Below are 18,822 nucleotides of genomic sequence, written 5' to 3'. Positions count from 1 at the left end.
GCGGTAATGTAAAGTATCATAAGTTCATAAAAAAAAGTAGGGCTGAATTACTTATTTGACTGCAACCCTGAGCCACAGTCAGGCTTCCTCCTGCCTTTTTTTTTTTTTCCTTCCTGAATACGTGTGAATTTTCTAGAAGGAATTTAGTAAGTTCAAGTAAAAAGGAGAAGGTAGGGGGAGATGAATACCCCCAGCCTGGGGGCATAGGGCATTATATCCATCTGTTGGAAGTGTCAGATGGGGGGTTCAATTCTTCTTGGCCGAGGGTGAGAGAACCCAGATGTGCCACAGTCTGGGTGAGTACTAGGCCCCAGCCAGGATACAGAAAGGTGAGGGAGGTTGAGAATCCAACCACCACCTCTTCTGAATGTATTTTAATAAGCTGCTGTGGCCACTGTGGCTCATGGGATACTCACTAGTGCTTATAAGCAATGCAAGTGTGCTTTGAGTTGCCAGATGGGTCCTTCAGAGGTTGTAGGTTAAGGGCAGAGGCTCATTTGAAGATATCAATCAAACCTAAGAGGCAGTTAAATTTTGAGCCTCTACAGCCTGGTCCAAATAGGAGCTGTTTTGAGCCTAGGCAGAAGCAGAACCTCAGGACGATGGGAAACTACAGTTGTGAAAAAAACAATATGCTTAACAGGTTAGATGAGTTCAGAAGATCTTACAGTTGGATTTAGGTGTTGACAATTTACCTCAATCCCATTTTATATGCCTTAATCTCCTAGATCTGGCTCTGATTTTTTTCTGAAAGGTTTCAAAACCTGCTGTTAAGCAGATCTGAGAATCATTTCACTCTAACTGCACAATCAAGAGGTTAATAGGATACTTGGGATAACACAAGAAAAATAAAAATGTGCATAATAGTGATTAGTCTTCATATCTAAGCTGATTTCCTGCAAAACCATTGAGGCATCTGCACTATGCTCTCCAGTACATGCAGTCTTAAAAGAACTTATTAGTTGTGTCCAGGGAATGAGTATGTAGAAGCAGCACAGTGTCTGGAGCAGTGTATGTTCATATGGGCCTGAGCCAGACTGAATCCAGAACTAGAAGTTCTGGGGAACGCGGAGTTGAGAGACCCAACCTGGCTCTTTGCAAAACCCATTGTGGTATAACAGGGTGCTATCCCAGGCTTGGTGTCATGCAAATGGAGTTTATTGCTTCTGGTCCCAAGCTGGTTGTAAACTTGCTCAGGTATGGCTGTAGTATAATTCATTTACGTTGAGACGACTTTAATATACCAGAAAAAAGCAGGAATTGAACTAGATAATTTCAGATGGAAATAAAATGAGAACAATTAGTTGCAAATGACTAAGGAACATGATAGATTCCTTTATCACTTCAGCTAAAGAAATCAAATCTTCAGAAACCTTAAGTTACTGATAAGGCCTTGGTGCAGGAGTTACTGGTTTCTTGTCTAATGTCTGTTTTTATTTAGGAGTTTAGGCCAGTAGATCACAACAATATCTTTTCAGCCTCAAAAATCTCTGAACTAGCAGCTGTGGATACCAAAGCTTTGCATTTATCCTCAGAGAACATATACAATAGGCACAAACATTGTAGCTTTGCTCATATAACAGCACCCCACAGTGTATTTACTGTAGAGGAACCATCTGTAAGGTTGAGATGAAATTCATCTCCAGGCCTTCTCTGCTGAGACTGATGCTGAAACCCTGGCTGGGTGGCATTTGGTATTAGAAGTGTATGATTTGAGTAATCATTCCATTTACCCATCCTATACTAAACAATGTATTTGTTATGCTTTAAAGATTCAGACCTCTGAGACAGATGGAGACAAGCTTCATTTGGCACCACCACAGCCTGCAAAACAGTTTCTCATCTCGCCTCCAGCCTCCCCACCTGTAGGGTGGCAACCAATAGATGATGCAACACCTGTCATCAACTACGACCTCCTTTATGCAGTTTCTAAGCTAGGACCAGGTAAGCTTGTGGTCCTTGTGTGAAAATGTGTCAGAAAAAGCAGATGAGAAATAGCCCTATAGAGAATAACTGTAGAGGAAGTTGGGGTAAAGCCTGTAAGTTGCATTAAAGCTTTGGATTTAAGTTGTTGCATATCAACTGGTTCTTTGCTTAAGAATGAATGTTACCGTATGTACGTACGGAATTACATCTTATCTGCAGCTCGTGAGTGCTACTTGATTGAATAGCAGATCAAAGCTTGTTTACACAGTTTATTGTGCTTGGGTTTGTGCTTAGATGAGACAACTGATGGTTTATGTGGGGACTGGACAAATGCTTGTCCGTGAACTTGAGGAGTTTTTGCTTTAAATCATATCTGCTCGGTCCTGCTTTCCAAGATGCAGAATACCTCATCAAATGTTTAAGCATCACTGCATCTCCACCAGAGTGGGGTCTCTCTCACGTTAACAAGCTTGTCGAGAGAGAACTACCATTCCCCAATCCTGCCAGGATTGCTCTGTTGGCACTGCTCATTTTCTGTTGAAAACTGTATGCAGAAGGAATGGGATAAGTTGTAGCCCTATCAAAGTAGGATAGATGTCAATGGATAACGCAGATAGACTTTCTTTTGTCTTCCCATCTCCAGCTAGTGCTAGGAAATGAAGCTAGCAGGGATTTTCAAAACAATGCTTTCCCTAAGAAACTGCTCATCTGATGAAACCAAAACTTTCCATAGGAGAGAATTACTTTTGATTTAATTAAGTCATCTTTACAAATAGTTTTATTTCAAAGCTGTTAAAGCATCCTCTTTTAAAATTTTCAAAATGGAAAAGGTTCCAGTTTCAGGTCTAAGCAGTATCACTTAGAAATTAAGTCTAATTTACATTTGTAAACCATAAGAAAAAAAAGCTTGTTAAATGATTTTCATATTGAAATAAAACACTTCAGATCCAATCTAATAACAGTTGGGGGGGTGAGCTCATGTAAATTTATCAGAGTTTGTTTTCAAAATTCCTGTGGGATGAGAGAATTTTTTTCTCCCCAGCTGTACTGAAGGTGCTGCTTTCTTGTTCTGAGACTAGGTTCCAACTGCAGACATCTTATCACTGGGGCTTTTGTGTAACTGCACCAGAGTAACCCAGAGCTGAAGTGCATGGGGTGCAGGAAGAGATGTTTTGTGATTCACGAGGTTTGCAGGATCATCTCATATCTTTTTCAGATGGGATCTCTCACAGGGGGAAAATATATATCAGGAGAACATCAGAGATTCCTGTGTTTTATTCCTCTGCAGCAGGAAAGCCTATAGAAAAGGGCTGTCAGGTGTAACACTTTGTACTATATTGTATATTATTATTTCCAGAATTGCTGCTTTGCTTCTAAACTGCTGAATACAAGAAAAACAAAAAACTCCCTTTTTTTTTTTCCTTTGATGCAGCAGTGTTATAAATGGAAACATGTAAACAAATTCCCTAGCTAGCTGGGTAATAAATCAATTCCTGTTCTAGAGCAGTGGAATGTGAAATATCACTCATTGTCCCACACACTGGGACAGCTTTGCGTGAAGGTCATATTCACCCATATTTAAGGAGCCTGCAGGGAGCAATATGAAAAGTCATTGTGTGCTCTCTTCTTTCTATTTTTAGCACTTGTTAGAGAGATCAATTTTAGTTAACTGCAGTGGCGGTTTTAAAATAGTGTTGCAGTTCTCAGTTGTGCATTTACTATGTTTAGAATTTCATTGAAAAACAAATCCCACCAAAACTCATTTCTCAGTATCACATCAGTAAAACATACTGCTGTACATCAGATAACACTGTTAGCCTCAGATAAGTTAGATTCTTTTTCATTCAAAAAACACAATTAAAAAATGTAACTATGGCTTATCAGCTATCAAAAAATACTCACTGGCAGAGTTGTTTACAGAACTCTGAATGTTAGAGCCTGACTTCTATGTCTTTAACTTGTGAGGAACCTTTGCTGTATTAAATACACTGATTTGGTAAGATTAATATCTGAGGACCAGGAAAAGTCATTTGAGCGCGTAAATAGTGAACAGTTTCTATGTATGTCCTCGGTACAAGATGAGTTTTACTGACCTACTTTGCTGGGAATGTAAGATATACCACTCGGATGCAGACCCACGCTGCTTTCCCATTCCATTAATACAGGTCATCTCCTTTCACAGTACGCTGCCATAATCATCATAGCCACAAAATTAGAGACTAAAACTGTCCCTAGGCGCAAAGGCTGGGAGATTCGCTCCAGAGTAAAATGAATAGGCCAGAAGCTAGTTAACAGATTTGCTGTGTGTTGTCTTTTTCCAAGCTCAGTTTTGGGAGAGGTTGGGTTTTGTGGTGGTTTTTTGTTTGTTTGGTTTTTGGTTTTTTTTGGTTTTTTTTCAGCCTTGTGGCTGCAGCAATGACTGTCTGGCATCTGAGAGTTCTAACAGAAAAGATTTCTTTTTGCTGAGCACAAAAGGAGGCTGGCTTTTGGTCCTTCGACATTAAATTGAGATCAGTAAGGGTGCGTTTACTTCTTAGGGAATACCATGGCATGTTTAATTAAGTTTCTGGTTGATTGATGTATATTCTCACTTTCTGCGGACGCAGAAATTGAGCTTTAAACGACGCATGAACAGAATGCCGTAGACCAGAGCTAGCAACTGTGACTGTGCCTGGTTCTGACCACCAGCCTACAAATTTTTTCAATATATTGCAAATAAAGTAGCGTGATCGTTAATCTCTTTGATGAAAAACACTTCCATTGTCAAGAGAACTTCCAGTAGTTTAAAACACTGATGAAGATACAAAGGCATTGCACTGAACTAGGGTGGTAGGTTGGCTGTTTCCCTATCAGGCCCAGGTTGTATCTCTGCCTGGCCTGACTTGGACCTCTTTCCTACAGGAATGCTTGCAACATACCAAGCTGTTATCTAGTCTAGGCCCTCATGTCTTTTCCATAACATTTTATAAGGTCTTAGTTTCATTCCACTGAGGAATACAGGAAATAATTTTATATGAGAAATGTTTGTAAGGGGGAGGGAGGGGAATCTCCAGGTCTAGGCTACATATATACAGCAGAGCTGCTCCTCTCAAAGAAAAGGCAGCTATGCTTGCTCTGCAATTATTAGTGCAGCAGTTTACAAACCATCACCATCTTCCTGGCACTAGAGTAAGTCCTTATTTACTGGAAAGCAGTGCTACCCCCTCCCTATCTACCCCCCAACCTGCATATTTCTTCCCTCCTTCCCCCATTGTCCCTTTCAAACTGTTACCCCCATTTCTTCTCAACAGACTGCCCTGTACTCCCTCACTTTCTACATCTGCACTCCTCAAAGTGCCTTTCTGCAGGATCCCGGGTGCCACCCTGGCTTCCCCTTGCCAGTCTTAACCCCTGCCTGCTTGCCCACACAGCAGTTGCCCAGACAAATTGCCTTTCTCCCATAGCTTTGATTCATGGATCATGGCTCCACTGATGAGACCTGCACTATACAATAGGATACAATATAGGTCAGGGTCTTGAGCACTTAACTGCTCCACGTGTTCCCCAGTGCGATTTTGCCCTTTATCAGTTAGCACTCGCCTCCACAATTTCAGGCACTATTTGAAAACCAGTGCAGGCTGGGCACCATCTCCAGTAGCCCATATAGACAAATTTGTACCAGTTTCAGTTCTCTCCATGTTTCCCAGTCCTTCGTCAGCATTCTGGCAGGCTTTGCACCTCCTAAATGTCCTCAGGCTACACTCCAGGGTCATGTAAAATACATTTTTCACATTATGAAAGCACCATTCTGAAGTGTTACACATGATGGCTCTTAGGTCCACAGTGGTACCTCTTGGGACACAAAGGAGACCCTGCAGCAGTCTGTGCCACTTGGCCGCTGGGTCTGCAAATGATTAGTGGTCAGAGGAGGGGTTAGGTCAGGGTTTCATTTTTGCCTCTGAGCAATTAAGATGTAGCTGTTCCTGCCACACTCTAGCTGGGCTTCTTGAGGAGGATGCGTAGCTCCTGCCCCTGTTCCGCCCTGGGTTTGGCTCACCCTTGCACAGGGAAGGAGAAAACGGGGAAGAGCAGGACCCTGCCCAGTAAATGCTGCACACAGGGATTTCAAACCATGTATCGCACTGCAAGCTTTCTATGCCCAGGTGTTTTCAAACTCTTGTGTTTGTTCTTACTGATTCAAAGGAAATACAAAATACTTCATATGACTTCCTGAGAGGATTAAAAGGGGCTGGAGGGGCAGTCAGAGGGGCGATAGATAAAACTTTCCATCTCTGTCCTTCTCCCTTCTGTTCTGTGGCTGCTTCTGCCCTTCCTTCCCCTTGCCAGGGGCAGGGTACACAGAGCTGCTGGGCGTAGAAAGCTTTCCCTCTGCCTTGCTCTGCTGGCCACTAGAGGACAGTGCCCTTCTGCAACATCAGTAATGGGCTTCCAGAGAGCAACTCCTCCATCTTGCATATGGCAGATCCATGTAGTAGAGGTATCATATGGGATGGGTTGTTGTCTCTCTTCCAACACGAACGTGCACCCGTACAAAGGACCACCTGTTATTTGCACCATATTGTTTGTAAAGCACTTGGATGAAGGGACTATAGGTGGAAGGTATTTTTATGATGCTAATGACAGGTTGAACATGGAATGGACAGTTCTGAACCCATTAACCTTTTATCATTAGGCAGAATAAGGGATGAGGTAGCTGCATAGTATCATTACCACTTCTTCATTATGAATTAAGTGTATGAACATACTCTTTGCTGGACAAAAGAGCCTCATTAGACAAGAGATGCACCATCAATGAAAGGTCATAGTACTGATTCACAAAGGGATATAAAATCACATGCCATTATTTTTAATTCTGAAATATCATAAGTTGCTTTTGTGCTGTTCTTGTGGTCATCTTTCTTGCGTCACCTGAGGCTGTGGGTTTGCTTGTGGTTAATGTGGTCACAAAAGGTAGTGCCAAGTGACATAAAAGCAGCTAGGCCCATTGTTGAATGGTGAAACTTCAAATTCCTATTTTTTTTTCTTATGCGAAGCAAATGAATAGAGGAATATCGCTGCTATTTTCAGGGGGTGGTTAGGAACATTTTCTGACAAATCTATATGGTGCAGGTGCCACAGCTTAATTCTTTCCTGCATTATATCCTGAAGGCAGAGTTTAGATGTTCGAGCATATTTGATAAATTTTGTGATATTTTTCTGAGTAAACTGATGTGAGTGTCCATTGTTATCTCAGCTTACATGAATATTTAAACAACTTATTATTAAGGGATAGAGATAGCTCAAAGACTGCTGGAGGTGAAAGACACCTCTCCACAAGAGTCCTATGGCTTAACCTGTAAGGGTTCTCCAGGCAAGTGGGAGAAGCAGGAGTGGTGGGGCAATGTAGGGCCTGAGAATGCAAAGGAGGCAGCATCAGAGACAGCTGAAAGAGATAACTGGAAAAATGCTTGAGGGATGTTAACTACAGAAGTTGGTGAGTCTTAACTATGCTAACTCGACTTGTTACTCTTAGCTTGGGACAACCTATGTCTTGTAAACATAACTCGATTGCAGTGATTCAACCATTACTCCACTAGCTTAACTGCTGTGGATTTAGCTAAATTTTTTTTATGCTGGAGGTGTTGTTTAAGAGGAAAGAAAAAAACATAGAAAAAAGCAGAAGGGAAGGGGTAATCTGGCTGTATCTATTGGATTTTTATTTTGTACTTACTACCTTAGTATTTTTCCACAAAAAACGGTTACATTTAGGAACGGTTACATTTTATACAGCTGTATAAAAGTTCCATAGTTACTGTTGTCCTGTTCCTAGCTCAGCCATAAAAAGGTTTTCTGCAGTTTGAGCCACAGTTCTGCAGCCATGAATAATCCTGAGTACAGAACTGAGTCTGCAGCTCATTTATGCTAGAAATAACTGTATGCCTTAAAACTCTAATTTTTGAGTGCATCACATTTTGATTTGCAAAGTGACATTAATTGCTGTTGCAGTTCCTTGTGCCAGAGGCATCTGAACATTTTTCCTTGTGTCTGTACTTATTTCCACTGTTCTTTTTCAGCGGAAAGAGACCTTCTGGGAAGGATTTGAACAGTAAAAGAATGTGGCATTTGAACTGGCATTATTACCTTTTAAGAGGGCAGTGAATCTGATTTACTTCATGGTGCTGGTGTACGAGGAAGGGGCCCAGCGCTGTGTGTGCACAGCACTGCAGCGCTGCTTCTAGCTGACAGTGACCAATGTAGCCTTCAGTGCTGGTTGGCAGCATTGACGTCAGCCTATAGCTGAGAAATTAGCTGAAGCCCGCAGGGAAAATAGGCAAAGAAAAACCATATAATTTCTCAATGCAGCACAACCAAGCTATTTCTCTTTTTATATTTTAGCCTATCAGCAAGACCTGTAATGCTTTACTCAATTTGGATTCGGAGGAAAGGTTGCCAAAAATAGAGCAGTTAAATGTCAACATTAATGGTATCACAGCAGTAAAATATTTCTCACAGCAAGATGCCTGACTTATAGCTATTATTCACTAGTTGCCTCCTATTTTTTAGGCAAAAATGCAGCATGTCCTCTAGTCGCAAGCCACCCAGTCTTATTTGGACCAAGAATTTGTCAGCACAAATAGCATGTGAGCACAGTCCCAGAGCTGCATGTGCTAATGCAGGGCCAAAACTGCAACCCCTTCCTTGCATGAATTACTCTGCCACAAAGTTGCTAATAAATAAAAATCTAAATTAATAACACGAGCAAACTACAAGTGCGTTGAGGAAGGGACTGCCATTCACTGTCATCATACAACACCTAGCACTGCTGGGTTCTGCCTGTGATGCAGGCCTTTAGGAGCTGCTGCACCACAAATACAGGCTAGCTAGGTATATTGGGACCTCACCTTCGTCATCTCAGAATATTTTGCAGGTGATATGCAGTGGGTTTGGAGCAATCTTATGGAAGAAAAATCTAAGCTATCGGGTACATGTGGGGTCATTGTAAGCCTATTTTAATTTAACTGCAGCTTCTCAGTCTTGAAGATGAGAGTGATGACAAATAGTCCAAAGGGAAGCAGTGCATTGTCTGGAATGGTTTCTAGCTTTTAGTGCTGCGAACTGGTGTTTGTCATTTCTGAAAGACCAAGACAGAAATGTCACCGTTGGGACTTTTTTTTCTTTACAGTCTTAAATTAATTCCTTGCAATTTAATAACCAATACCTACTTACATCCTGTGTACAATCCGAAACACATGAAGTGCCTGCAGACTGGATGCAGGACTAAAAGTCCTATGTCTGATCCTGATTTTCCTTTGTTTGCTTGTGGGCTCTTGCAGGTAACCACCTAAGCCATATTCATCTTCCTCGCAGGAGTACTGGGTGGAGACTTAATAAGGAATGCACATAGTTAGAAAATCTAATGTACTGTTTAAGCATTTAGTCTACTAGCGAGCATTTAGAGACTGTACTCTGTAATCTCATCTGTAGAGACAGAATTTGTTACAGCCCCAGCTAAAGAGCTTGGAATCTCAAAATCTGGAGCAGATATATGTGGGGTTTTTTTTATTTCTGGAGCAACTGGACCAAGTGTTGATGTCTGTCTGAAGGCAACAAGTTGCAGAATCTAGTGGACTTTAAATGGGACTGGAGCCATGCTAGACTGAAAGAAAACAACAAAAAAGAATAGCCCCAACCCAACAGGTGTGACATGACTTCAGACCAAGTGTTTCATAGGTTGGAGTCCAGTCCCTCTTCTTAACCATGAACTTCTGTGTTCTCTCTCCTCTTCATACTTTATTTTTTTTTCCCCAGTGCTGTTGGCCACTAATATTGGTGCAAAACACCATTATAGACACCAGGGTATTTTATTACGCCTTATAGACCAATGATCACTGCCCCCCGGGGGCAGGATCCCCAGAATCTGTTGTGACAGCTGCTATGGTCTAGCCATGCTTGCCCTCACCCGTATTTAGGAGCAGCACACATCTGCCCTATCCAGGTGCAGGAGTATTCTGCAGTCCAAGAGTGCCATGGTCTGCGCTGCTACTCAGACTCTCGTCTTTTGATCTAACTATTTTTTCTGCTTCCAGGAGAGAAATACGAGCTGCACGCAGGAACAGAATCCACTCCCAGTGTGGTAGTGCATGTCTGCGACAGTGACCTGGAAGAAGACGAGGACCCAAAGAATTCTCCAAAGCCAAAAATCATTCAAACTCGGCGCCCTGGTCTGCCACCTCCTGTATCTAACTGAGCCTCTCCGGCAGAAGCAGCACTTCTCTCCTCCAGCACAGCTTGTTTTTTGTTTGCTTTGTTTTGTTGAAAGGCAGCCATTGCCTTTTGAGTACCAGGACATTAAACTCATTGAAATCCCCTCACAGTAATCAAGCCTATGTAATAAAAGGGCTAGGAAGAAGGTCTTTGTATATGTAACCATATCACACACCAACGAATAGATTTTTCTGGAAAGGACAAAACAAGGCTGAAGAAACAAGGGAGGGTTTCAGTCTGAGGACTTTTTCACAGCTATAATTTGCATGCTGAAACACCACTACCAGAGAGATCATTCAGGGTGGGCACTTAGGCTGATATCAGGCTTGATATTCATACTCCCAGAATGCTTGCTCATGCCCTTCATCAAGCAGCCTGCTCCTCTGCCCTCCTCAGTTCCCCAGCAGACCTTAGTCTTTCCCCCCCTTTTTTTTTTAAGGGGGGGGGCATGTGTGGTGTTTTTAATCTACTAGCAGCTTGGTGGCCTTTTCATCCCCCTGGAATTCTCTGTAAGGAATACTATCTTTGCAACATTTTTAGAAACAACAGAAAAACACCCTCTTCCACCAACAGCTGTAGAGTATACTGGTCCTTGATGGTGGCAGGGATGTGAGACAGAGCGCTCTGGGCTGAGGGGAGAGGCAGCAGCTTGCTGGAGGGTCTGGTATCCTTCTCTCTAAGGAGGAGGGAGCCAGAATATCAATAGGGATTATCATCTTATCTTCCACAAAGGCACGAGTGGTACTTCTCTCTGAGTTTTCAGGAAGACAGACAAGCTAACTGACTGCTCATTTAAGATGGGATTCATTGCTCTCTGTCATAGCTGTAAGTTCTAGTACCGATACAGGCTGAATGCTTTCCTAGTGGTGTGTTGAATAGCCCTGAAACTGTTAGTAATTACTTGTACATCCCTAATATTCAGACCTTTTCCCTCCCCTGTTCCTGTGCTTTAAAGCCCTTTTTGAGCTGTGTGCAGTTTGGGTTTGTGGAGGTGAGGAGACGTTAGTTGGTGTTCTTTTGTTAGGTTTTTTTTTCTTCTTTTTTTAGGCCAAAGAAAACAGGACCATAATTACACACTTGAAATTAGACTGCATGCAATTGAATCCCCTTTTTTCACTCTGTCCTGCATGTTTCTTTCACTTGCAATGTATACTGGGTTACAAAAACTGTTCTGTGTTTTCATCATGGCAGACAGATACCGGATTCCCTGTCTGTCAGACCTTCCATGATGATTTTTTTTATGCGTACTTGTCATTTTGAGAACATATTTTCTAGACATTTGAGCTCAGATTTTGCATATATTTAAGCATGCGCTTAATTTATGCACATGAGTAGTTCCACTGAAATTAATACTGCAGAAAACTGAGCATATGTGTAAGATACGGTGGGATTTTTAAGCTAATTAGCTGCAGCTGTACTCCCAAAAGTGACTATAAAATGGCACAGTGAGATTCCATGGTTTAAAATCCTTTACAAGTTAAAATTAGTAAATACATCTTGGAAGCTCATTCTAGGATCTGAAAAGTCAGCTTAGGTTCTGTAATCAAGATTTTTGTCATAAAACCTAATGATCTGGTTTCAGAGGGAGGGTTACATTCCACCCTTAATTAGCAGTGAGGCTACAAGCTTCAGCAGAGTCCAGTCCCCCTTGCTGGGGTATTGGCTTTGCAGTACTTCCAGGAAGAAAAGCATGTTGCTTTGTCGGTGGAGACAGGAGATGCCATCCTCAATACGCGTGGTGAGGACATTCTGAGAATGAGGACTTACCATTCTCAGGTAGTTCATTCTCTGACCACCACAGTCCCCTAATACTCCTGTTGAGACATAGTGCTTTACTTAGCGTGTATCTATAATGTGATACTGCATTAGGGACGTCGTCGTGCGTGCGTTACACTAATAGAAGCACATTATATACCGCAGAGACTGAACAAAAAATGGGGCTTTAGTGTCCTCGTGATAGCTGCGTAAAGTTGTCTTAAAGTAACTCCTTAGAGGTTTCACTTCAATTATTTTTTTCAGTGATGCATTTAGAATTGGTTTAAAAAAATAAATTGTCACTCACTGCCCTAGGACTATAACGTGATGTTCCTGTTGAAAACATCGTCATAGGCCACCTACAGTATTTCAGGAATAACACCACTGTCTTTTTGGAGAACATACAGCACACTAAGGTCCATGGGTTTTAGACCAGTATAACCAGGGAGAGCAAGATTTAAACGCGTAAGATTTTTTGTTGATATATGCTGTATGGAAGAAATTACCGGCCACATCCTCAACTGATGTAAGCAATCAGAGATAATCTCCAATCAAAGTTGATACTCTGGATTTTTTTTTACATGCAAAAGTGTTGGAGGCCAACACTAGTCCTTGTATCCATGTACTCAAACTTTGGAGAGGCTCGGTTCTGAACTGCGGACTTTGGCCTCAAATGATGTAAAACTATACTGCCAATTAAAGCATTGGATCTTAAATGTTCTTTCCTCAAAGTGTATTTTCAGACAGATTTAAAAACAGGCCCCGTTCAAGGACTACTCTTTGTCTTTATAAAACTATGTAGTACTACCCAGGAGGGAGTGGAACATAGCTCATTGGTTAAAGCGCAGAAATAGAAACACAACTACAAACCTGAAAGCTCAAAGAAGCCCGTTTTAACTATGGTCAAAGCTTACATATCACCTTTAAATGATAAATTAATGGTCATCATAGAAAAATGTTTCGGTTACTATGGAATAATGTCCCTATCATAAAAGTTACAGCATTTGTGAATCTTAAGACAAGCTGGTATTTTGCTAAAGGCTGGTTCTTGCCTGGTACGGAAGAAAGGCTTCTTCCAAAAAATGCTGACCATCGGGAAGAGAAACTGTCCTGTGGAATTCAGTAATTCACAGACAGAGCCCCTACTTACTTCAGGGGGAATTTTCTTTTGTGAGCTCAGTCCCTCTGACTTGCACTTTGCGCAGGGTGTCTGCAGTGCTGAAGTAAATTCTCTCATCTCGTAATACTATAAATAAGAATGAAATCTCTGTGTTACATTCCAGCTTCTGATGCGCAGTGACATAGACGGCGTCCTTTTAATTTCCTTTCCAACGCAGGAGCCCATGGGAGCGGCGGGCAGCAATGCCCTGGGCCCACTGTTGGGTTGACCTTGCTCCTGCTGCTGTCTGGAAATTAAAGAAGGAAATCGGGGGAGTACAGTTGCTGTTTCTGTTGCCCACTGCCTGCCTGTCCTTTCTGACCCCTTCAGATATGAAATTGAAATTTTTGTGACTTCCTAAGTACAGTTAAAAGCATGAAAACATTTACAATGCACGGAGAAAGGGTATTTTGGAATCTGCTCTTTTGGAACAAAAGAAGAACGAATTTCTGTGGCCTTGATTTTTGTAATTAAGACAAGGTAGTACAAACTCCCCCCTTCCTAACATACACATACACACTCAAGTACACTTTGTTTTCAGCAAGAAAACACGGCAAAAGCATCCCTTCCTCAACCATAACAAGACTACAGACATAGTTATTGTCAAGTGCTATATATTATAAAAATGTGCCCCATGGATAAATTGTTTAACATTTATTTGATCCTAAATTGGGTGGGAGGGGTGGGTTGTTTTTATTTTGGTCTTTTTCCCCCTCCTTCCCATTCAGCAACAGCAAAAAAGCTTTCTGCAAAAAGAGAGACTGTTCTTTGTGCAGAGTAATGGACTGAACCATCTTGCAGGACTTGGTTACAGTGGTATGTCTGAGCCCTGTGACAGCTTACGTTAGCATTTCCATTATATTGTACATACTTTTGAAATATTCTATTTAGTCATATTTTATAGGAGTATTAAAAAGCTATTGGCTAATTAATCACTTTTACACTTGTATAATTCAGAGCTTAGTTTAAAAAATAAATATGGCAAACCGTATTTTTGTGTTCTGCTTGCGTTGGCATTTTGAAAAGCAACATTTAAAGAGTTAAACTATATTAACAAACTGACTAGCGTGGTATATACCACTGCTCTCTTAACTGGTAGAACTGAAAATGCTTAAACGTGTGACATAGGCCAAACTCTGTTTCAATAGAAATTAGGGGGCAAAAATAGCCCTCTTATTGGCAGGATATGCCATGTTCCATTTTAGACTGCTGCAGTTTCACAGAGCCATGTGAACTTGCACTGGTTTGCAGTGGATTTGGCTAGGCGTACACAAAAAAGGAATACAGCGCAGTCCCTGGTGAGCAAGAGCACGTCCCTGACAGCTGATATGGTTCTTACTGTGCTTTTGTAATAATGGGTAAATACAGCGGGCATGAGTACTTGAATAAGGAACATGGCATCCATCTACCATCCAGGCTGGGGAAAAAGTTATATTAACATTAATTATTACAAAAATTGAAACTAATTGTTTGTAGCCTCTTGTGTTAATTTGTACCGGATCTTGCAAAGGATTGGAAACCAGGAGATGAGTTTGCTGATTAACTGTCTTGTGAAATTCTTATGTTTGATCACTCAGATCTGCATTTGGAAAAATGATTTCCCCCCCCCCCCCGCCCCCTGAGTGCCTGGCATAAAAGACTCTCAAAGGATGATTGTTCATGATTCTGAAAATTAGATCCACTTAAGAAGTCTCCTTGGAAATGTATGCTCTGAGCTCACCGATTCCTTTTGAAAAGACAGGCTTTAACCTCTGTGTTGTGGTTAGAAAAAGTAGTAACAGTTATCTTACGGAGTACTTCAGAGGGAAAATGCACTATAGGAGGCCTGATCTCTTCTTCACTGTTGAGCAACAAATGAGCTTTCCCACCTCCAGTGAGGTTCTTCATCTGATCCAACTGAAATGTTGCATTACCAACACACCGATTGTGGCTCTTCCGTCTTGCTTGGCACTGGACACAGCACCTGGAAATAGCTTCAAGGCTTCTATGGTAAATGGTAGGGAGCTGTATGTCCCGGGGGATCTCAAACTGGTCTTTGGTTGAGGACGTGACTGTCTGTATGTGTGTAACTTCAGTACACACTGAATTTGCACACACATAGGCAATATTTATTTATACTGGGCATTTGTGCATGCAAGTGATCATGTGCAACCTAACCCTGCGTGATAGTGAACAATGGGAGTGAAGAATATTTCTCCCAGCTGCAGCAGGGGCCTGAGGCTTCCTCAGCTCCTGCCTTGGTTACTTGCAGCTGAAGCTCGCTGTACTTCATTACTGATAGTCTGGCTATTGCTGTTCCTTGTGCAGCCTTGGTTGCCCTAAAGTTACAGTCAAAGCAAGGGAGATGGTGATTTAAGAAGGATGTGCTGGCAAGTGCAGAGCAGACTCCACCTCTGCGACTGGGTCTGTAGTTACCGACTCGCTCCCTGATGATCTTCAAATGGAATCAGCCGAACTTCTTCAATCTCCCAGCTTCTTCAAATGGAATCAGCACCTCAGAGGGTTGGGTCCTTTGGTATTTTACTGCCCGATGATGAAATCTGTAGTCAGTTCAGTGGTGTTACAGATGGACTTACTGGAACAGCTTGCTTGAAGTGAAGGCAGTATCTGTCATGGAGCTGGGGAGCTGAAACAAGCTTTCTATGGAAGAGGGGATTTACGTAGCTTATTGTAGATATCCTGATTAAAGTTACAGTGCTTTCAGATTGCATCCTCTAAAGAACCTTTACTAAATTTATTTTTGTTCCTTCTTTAGTGGTAAACATTTTACCACTAAATGTTTAGCCACTTAAGACTGTCTCTCATGTACAAATTTAAGACCTTTGCATTTCTTTGATTCCCCTCTGCCCAAGAAATCGTATTTAGTTCTGTTTTACCAAAAAGCAAAACCAGGTATGGATTAAAGTCCCATACAGACCTTCACTTATACTCCTCCTTATGCAATGCTTTGGAATAACTATGCTAGCAAAAAAAAAACCCCAAAAAACCCAAATCAAACCTTGCTTTTCCTGTTTTAGCACACCTTCTGGGGGAGTACAGCAGCTTTCAGATATTCTAGGCTCCTCTTAAAAGGAGATGTTTTTCCTAATGTGAGCTGTGCTCTTTTTTTAAATACATGTAGACTGCGGCATTCGGGTAAAATTACAACGGAGGAAGTGTTGTAAAAGCTCTTTCCCACATGTCTATTTGAAGTGTCGAGTATGTTTGCTTTGGCTTGGAGGGGAGGGGAGCCTGCACTGTTGGAGGTAGAACAGCAGCAGCACTCCTGATGGAAGGGCAAGAACCCTGAATGCCTCAGAGATGCTGAGATGCTCAAAAAGCATTTAAAAAAAGCCTTAGTTCGTCTCTCCCCTTTTGTCAATTTGTTCAGTCGCTACACAGAGCTTCTGGGGTACAGTAAGAGTCATCATGGATTCTTTTAACACAGGATTGCGTACTGATGCAGTAGCTACAAAGCCTAGAATCTGGGGCATTTGTTAGTGAGATTCTTGCTGGAGTAAGGCTGGGAAAGTTGTGAAGTGTGAGCAGCCTCAAAGTTAATGAAAAATGAAGCTATTCAGGACCTTAAGACACACTTCAGGATTTAAATCCATGTAAATGAGAGCTGGATTAAGAAGGGCCCATTTGCTATCCCTGAGTCAGGGGCTTCCTCACCCACTTCAGTAAGAGTATCCAGCAAGAAGGATTAAACTTCTCTATTATTATACACCAGAAAATCAGCCTTGTTTTAACAAATTATTGCAATTGACCATTTATCTAGTACGAGAAATTTGTGTCTACATTAGTGTCACACAGATGTGTTCTCTTCGCTGTTGGGTTAATGAAGGTAAATGTTTTGAATCCATTTTAGAGCAGAGTTCTTGTTCAGAAACTTCTGAAAGAAATGCCCTCTGTAATGACCGACGGCTCCGTACATGTCGATTTGGCAAGTTGTCCTACTGTGGGTAGCTGCAGAAGTATTTCATGTATGTTGTTGTAGATTTAAAAACATTACTCATGTCTTCATTCAAGTGTCTGCATTTCTGACGCAGATGTGACATATCTGTATATACTATAAATCAATACTATTTTTAACCACATATTTTGTACAAATATTCACATTAGCTCTGTACTTCAGTGAAAATCTATTATGGTATTAAACATTTTGGTGGAATTAGCAAATGCCTTGTCCATGCTTTGTTTTCATTTTATAATAGTTTTAAGCAGCTAAGCCATTTCTTACATCCAAGACAAATATTATAATTTCCAGCTATCCAGAACAGTGCCTTAAATCCGTATACACCTGTACCCTCTAGTGACTAATTCTAGCCACTGCAGCTGCGTGCAGGTCACTACCGTAGTTCCCCAGACCTCCGGATCTGAGTGATGAGAGGCCAAAATTAAAGTTGAACCAACAGGAAACGTGAGTACTATTTTTCCTAGCTCATGAGAGTAACTATTGCTGTTGAAGGGCACCCAGCTAGAAATTTCAGTACACACAGGTGCAATTTTATAATGGCTTTTCTCTTTTTACCCCTTTCTCCAAAGCTTCTGGTGTTGGCCACTGTCAGGAATCAGGTGATGAACTTGGTGCTACAGGTGTGGTCTAGTTCAGTTTCCTGTGTACAAAAGCCACATCCACACAGCTTCTACCGATCACAGCAGCAATATATATTTCCAGTTTTGTACTAGTCTCAGTCTCAGAATCACAGAATCGTATAGGTTGGAAAAGACCTTTAAGATCATTGAGTCTCGTATCTCTAACGGAACAACAGTAATTAGGAGGAAAAAAATGACATTAAGAAAACAATTAAAAGAGTCTTGTCCCCTACTATAATTTGTAGAGACAGGGTGAAAGGGAGGAAGGTATCACTCTTGCTTAAAAAATTTAAGATACAATGACCAGACATTGCCACTGCCACTGCCCCTGGCTTGAGCGAGTCCCTTGCTGCACGAGCTGGGCCAGCTCAGTGATCTCGAGCTCGTGAAGCCAAGCTGTAACTTTACACAAAAAGGAGAGGAGGGAACCAGAATCTTACCTGGATTACAGCCTGTACATGGGTTACATGTAACCCTTTTCTACCTACTTACCAATAATGTACTGTGTCGGAGGTGTGAAGCCTCCAGCGGGTTGCCATCAACATGAAAGCATGTTCCTCCTGTATGGATTAGGGCAAAAAAACCCACCCCAAACCCACAAGTTATGTTTTCTTTACATTGTAATGCTTGTTTGCACCCGAAGGACATTTAAGTTAGGCAGTGCCAGCTATAAAGCAATTAATAAGTACCATGTGCCTATGCACTAGTGAAAGTGTAATGGTTTTCTACACTGCTACAAGGTGGGGTAAGGTTTGCGTACATACGCCAGGCGTGGGCTTTGGACCTCTCTACAGCGCAGATCCTCAGCTCGTAAAGGTGGGAAACCCAGCTCGGACTTCTGTCCCCTTCAGCAGTTCAGTTTCTAGAGAGATGAGGAGGGATAAACTGATTTTCCTCTCCATTCCAGGGCACAGCTATGGGTCTTGAACATCACAATACAGGAAAGCGTGATGAAAATGGAAAATGTATTGCCTCAGAACACGAGAGGAGAAAAAAGGCAAATAGAGAAACACCTGAACCACAATCCTTTTTTTTTTTTTTTAACTGAAGCAGCACTCGCAGATATCCGGAACGTGAATTTTGCTCCTTGCCTTTACAGTCGGGTCAAAGCGCAGATAGCCCAGCCTGGGCCCTATTTCTTGTCTATTTAAAGCAATTCA

At 41.7% G+C, this 18,822-nt stretch overlaps 1 protein-coding gene and 1 long non-coding RNA gene across 3 annotated transcripts in view; one reads left to right on the top strand and one right to left on the bottom strand.

Moving 5' to 3' along the window:
• The window catches only part of RCAN2 (regulator of calcineurin 2), a 91,390-nt gene extending 74,179 nt beyond the window's left edge, over positions 1 to 17,211 (top strand). For both annotated transcript variants that reach the window (XM_072858353.1, XM_072858352.1), the window contains 2 exons: positions 1,773 to 1,944; positions 9,993 to 17,211. In XM_072858353.1, coding sequence (XP_072714454.1) covers positions 1,773 to 1,944; positions 9,993 to 10,153 — 333 coding nt within the window. In that variant the 3' untranslated portion in view covers positions 10,154 to 17,211. The remainder of the gene's footprint in view (positions 1 to 1,772; positions 1,945 to 9,992) is intronic.
• On the bottom strand, positions 14,720 to 18,788 carry LOC140650260 (uncharacterized). Its single transcript, XR_012041907.1, has 3 exons — positions 18,423 to 18,788; positions 18,155 to 18,222; positions 14,720 to 15,724 (listed from the first exon to the last, which is right to left on the bottom strand). It is a non-coding gene; the product is annotated as an uncharacterized lncRNA (long non-coding RNA).
• Positions 18,789 to 18,822: the final 34 nt, after the last annotated feature.

Source organism: Ciconia boyciana, chromosome 3, assembly GCF_034638445.1.
Source record: "Ciconia boyciana chromosome 3, ASM3463844v1, whole genome shotgun sequence".
Taxonomy (NCBI): domain Eukaryota; kingdom Metazoa; phylum Chordata; class Aves; order Ciconiiformes; family Ciconiidae; genus Ciconia; species Ciconia boyciana.
The sequence above is the reverse complement of the archived record's forward strand: the minus strand, read 5'-3'. Positions and strand labels throughout refer to the sequence as shown.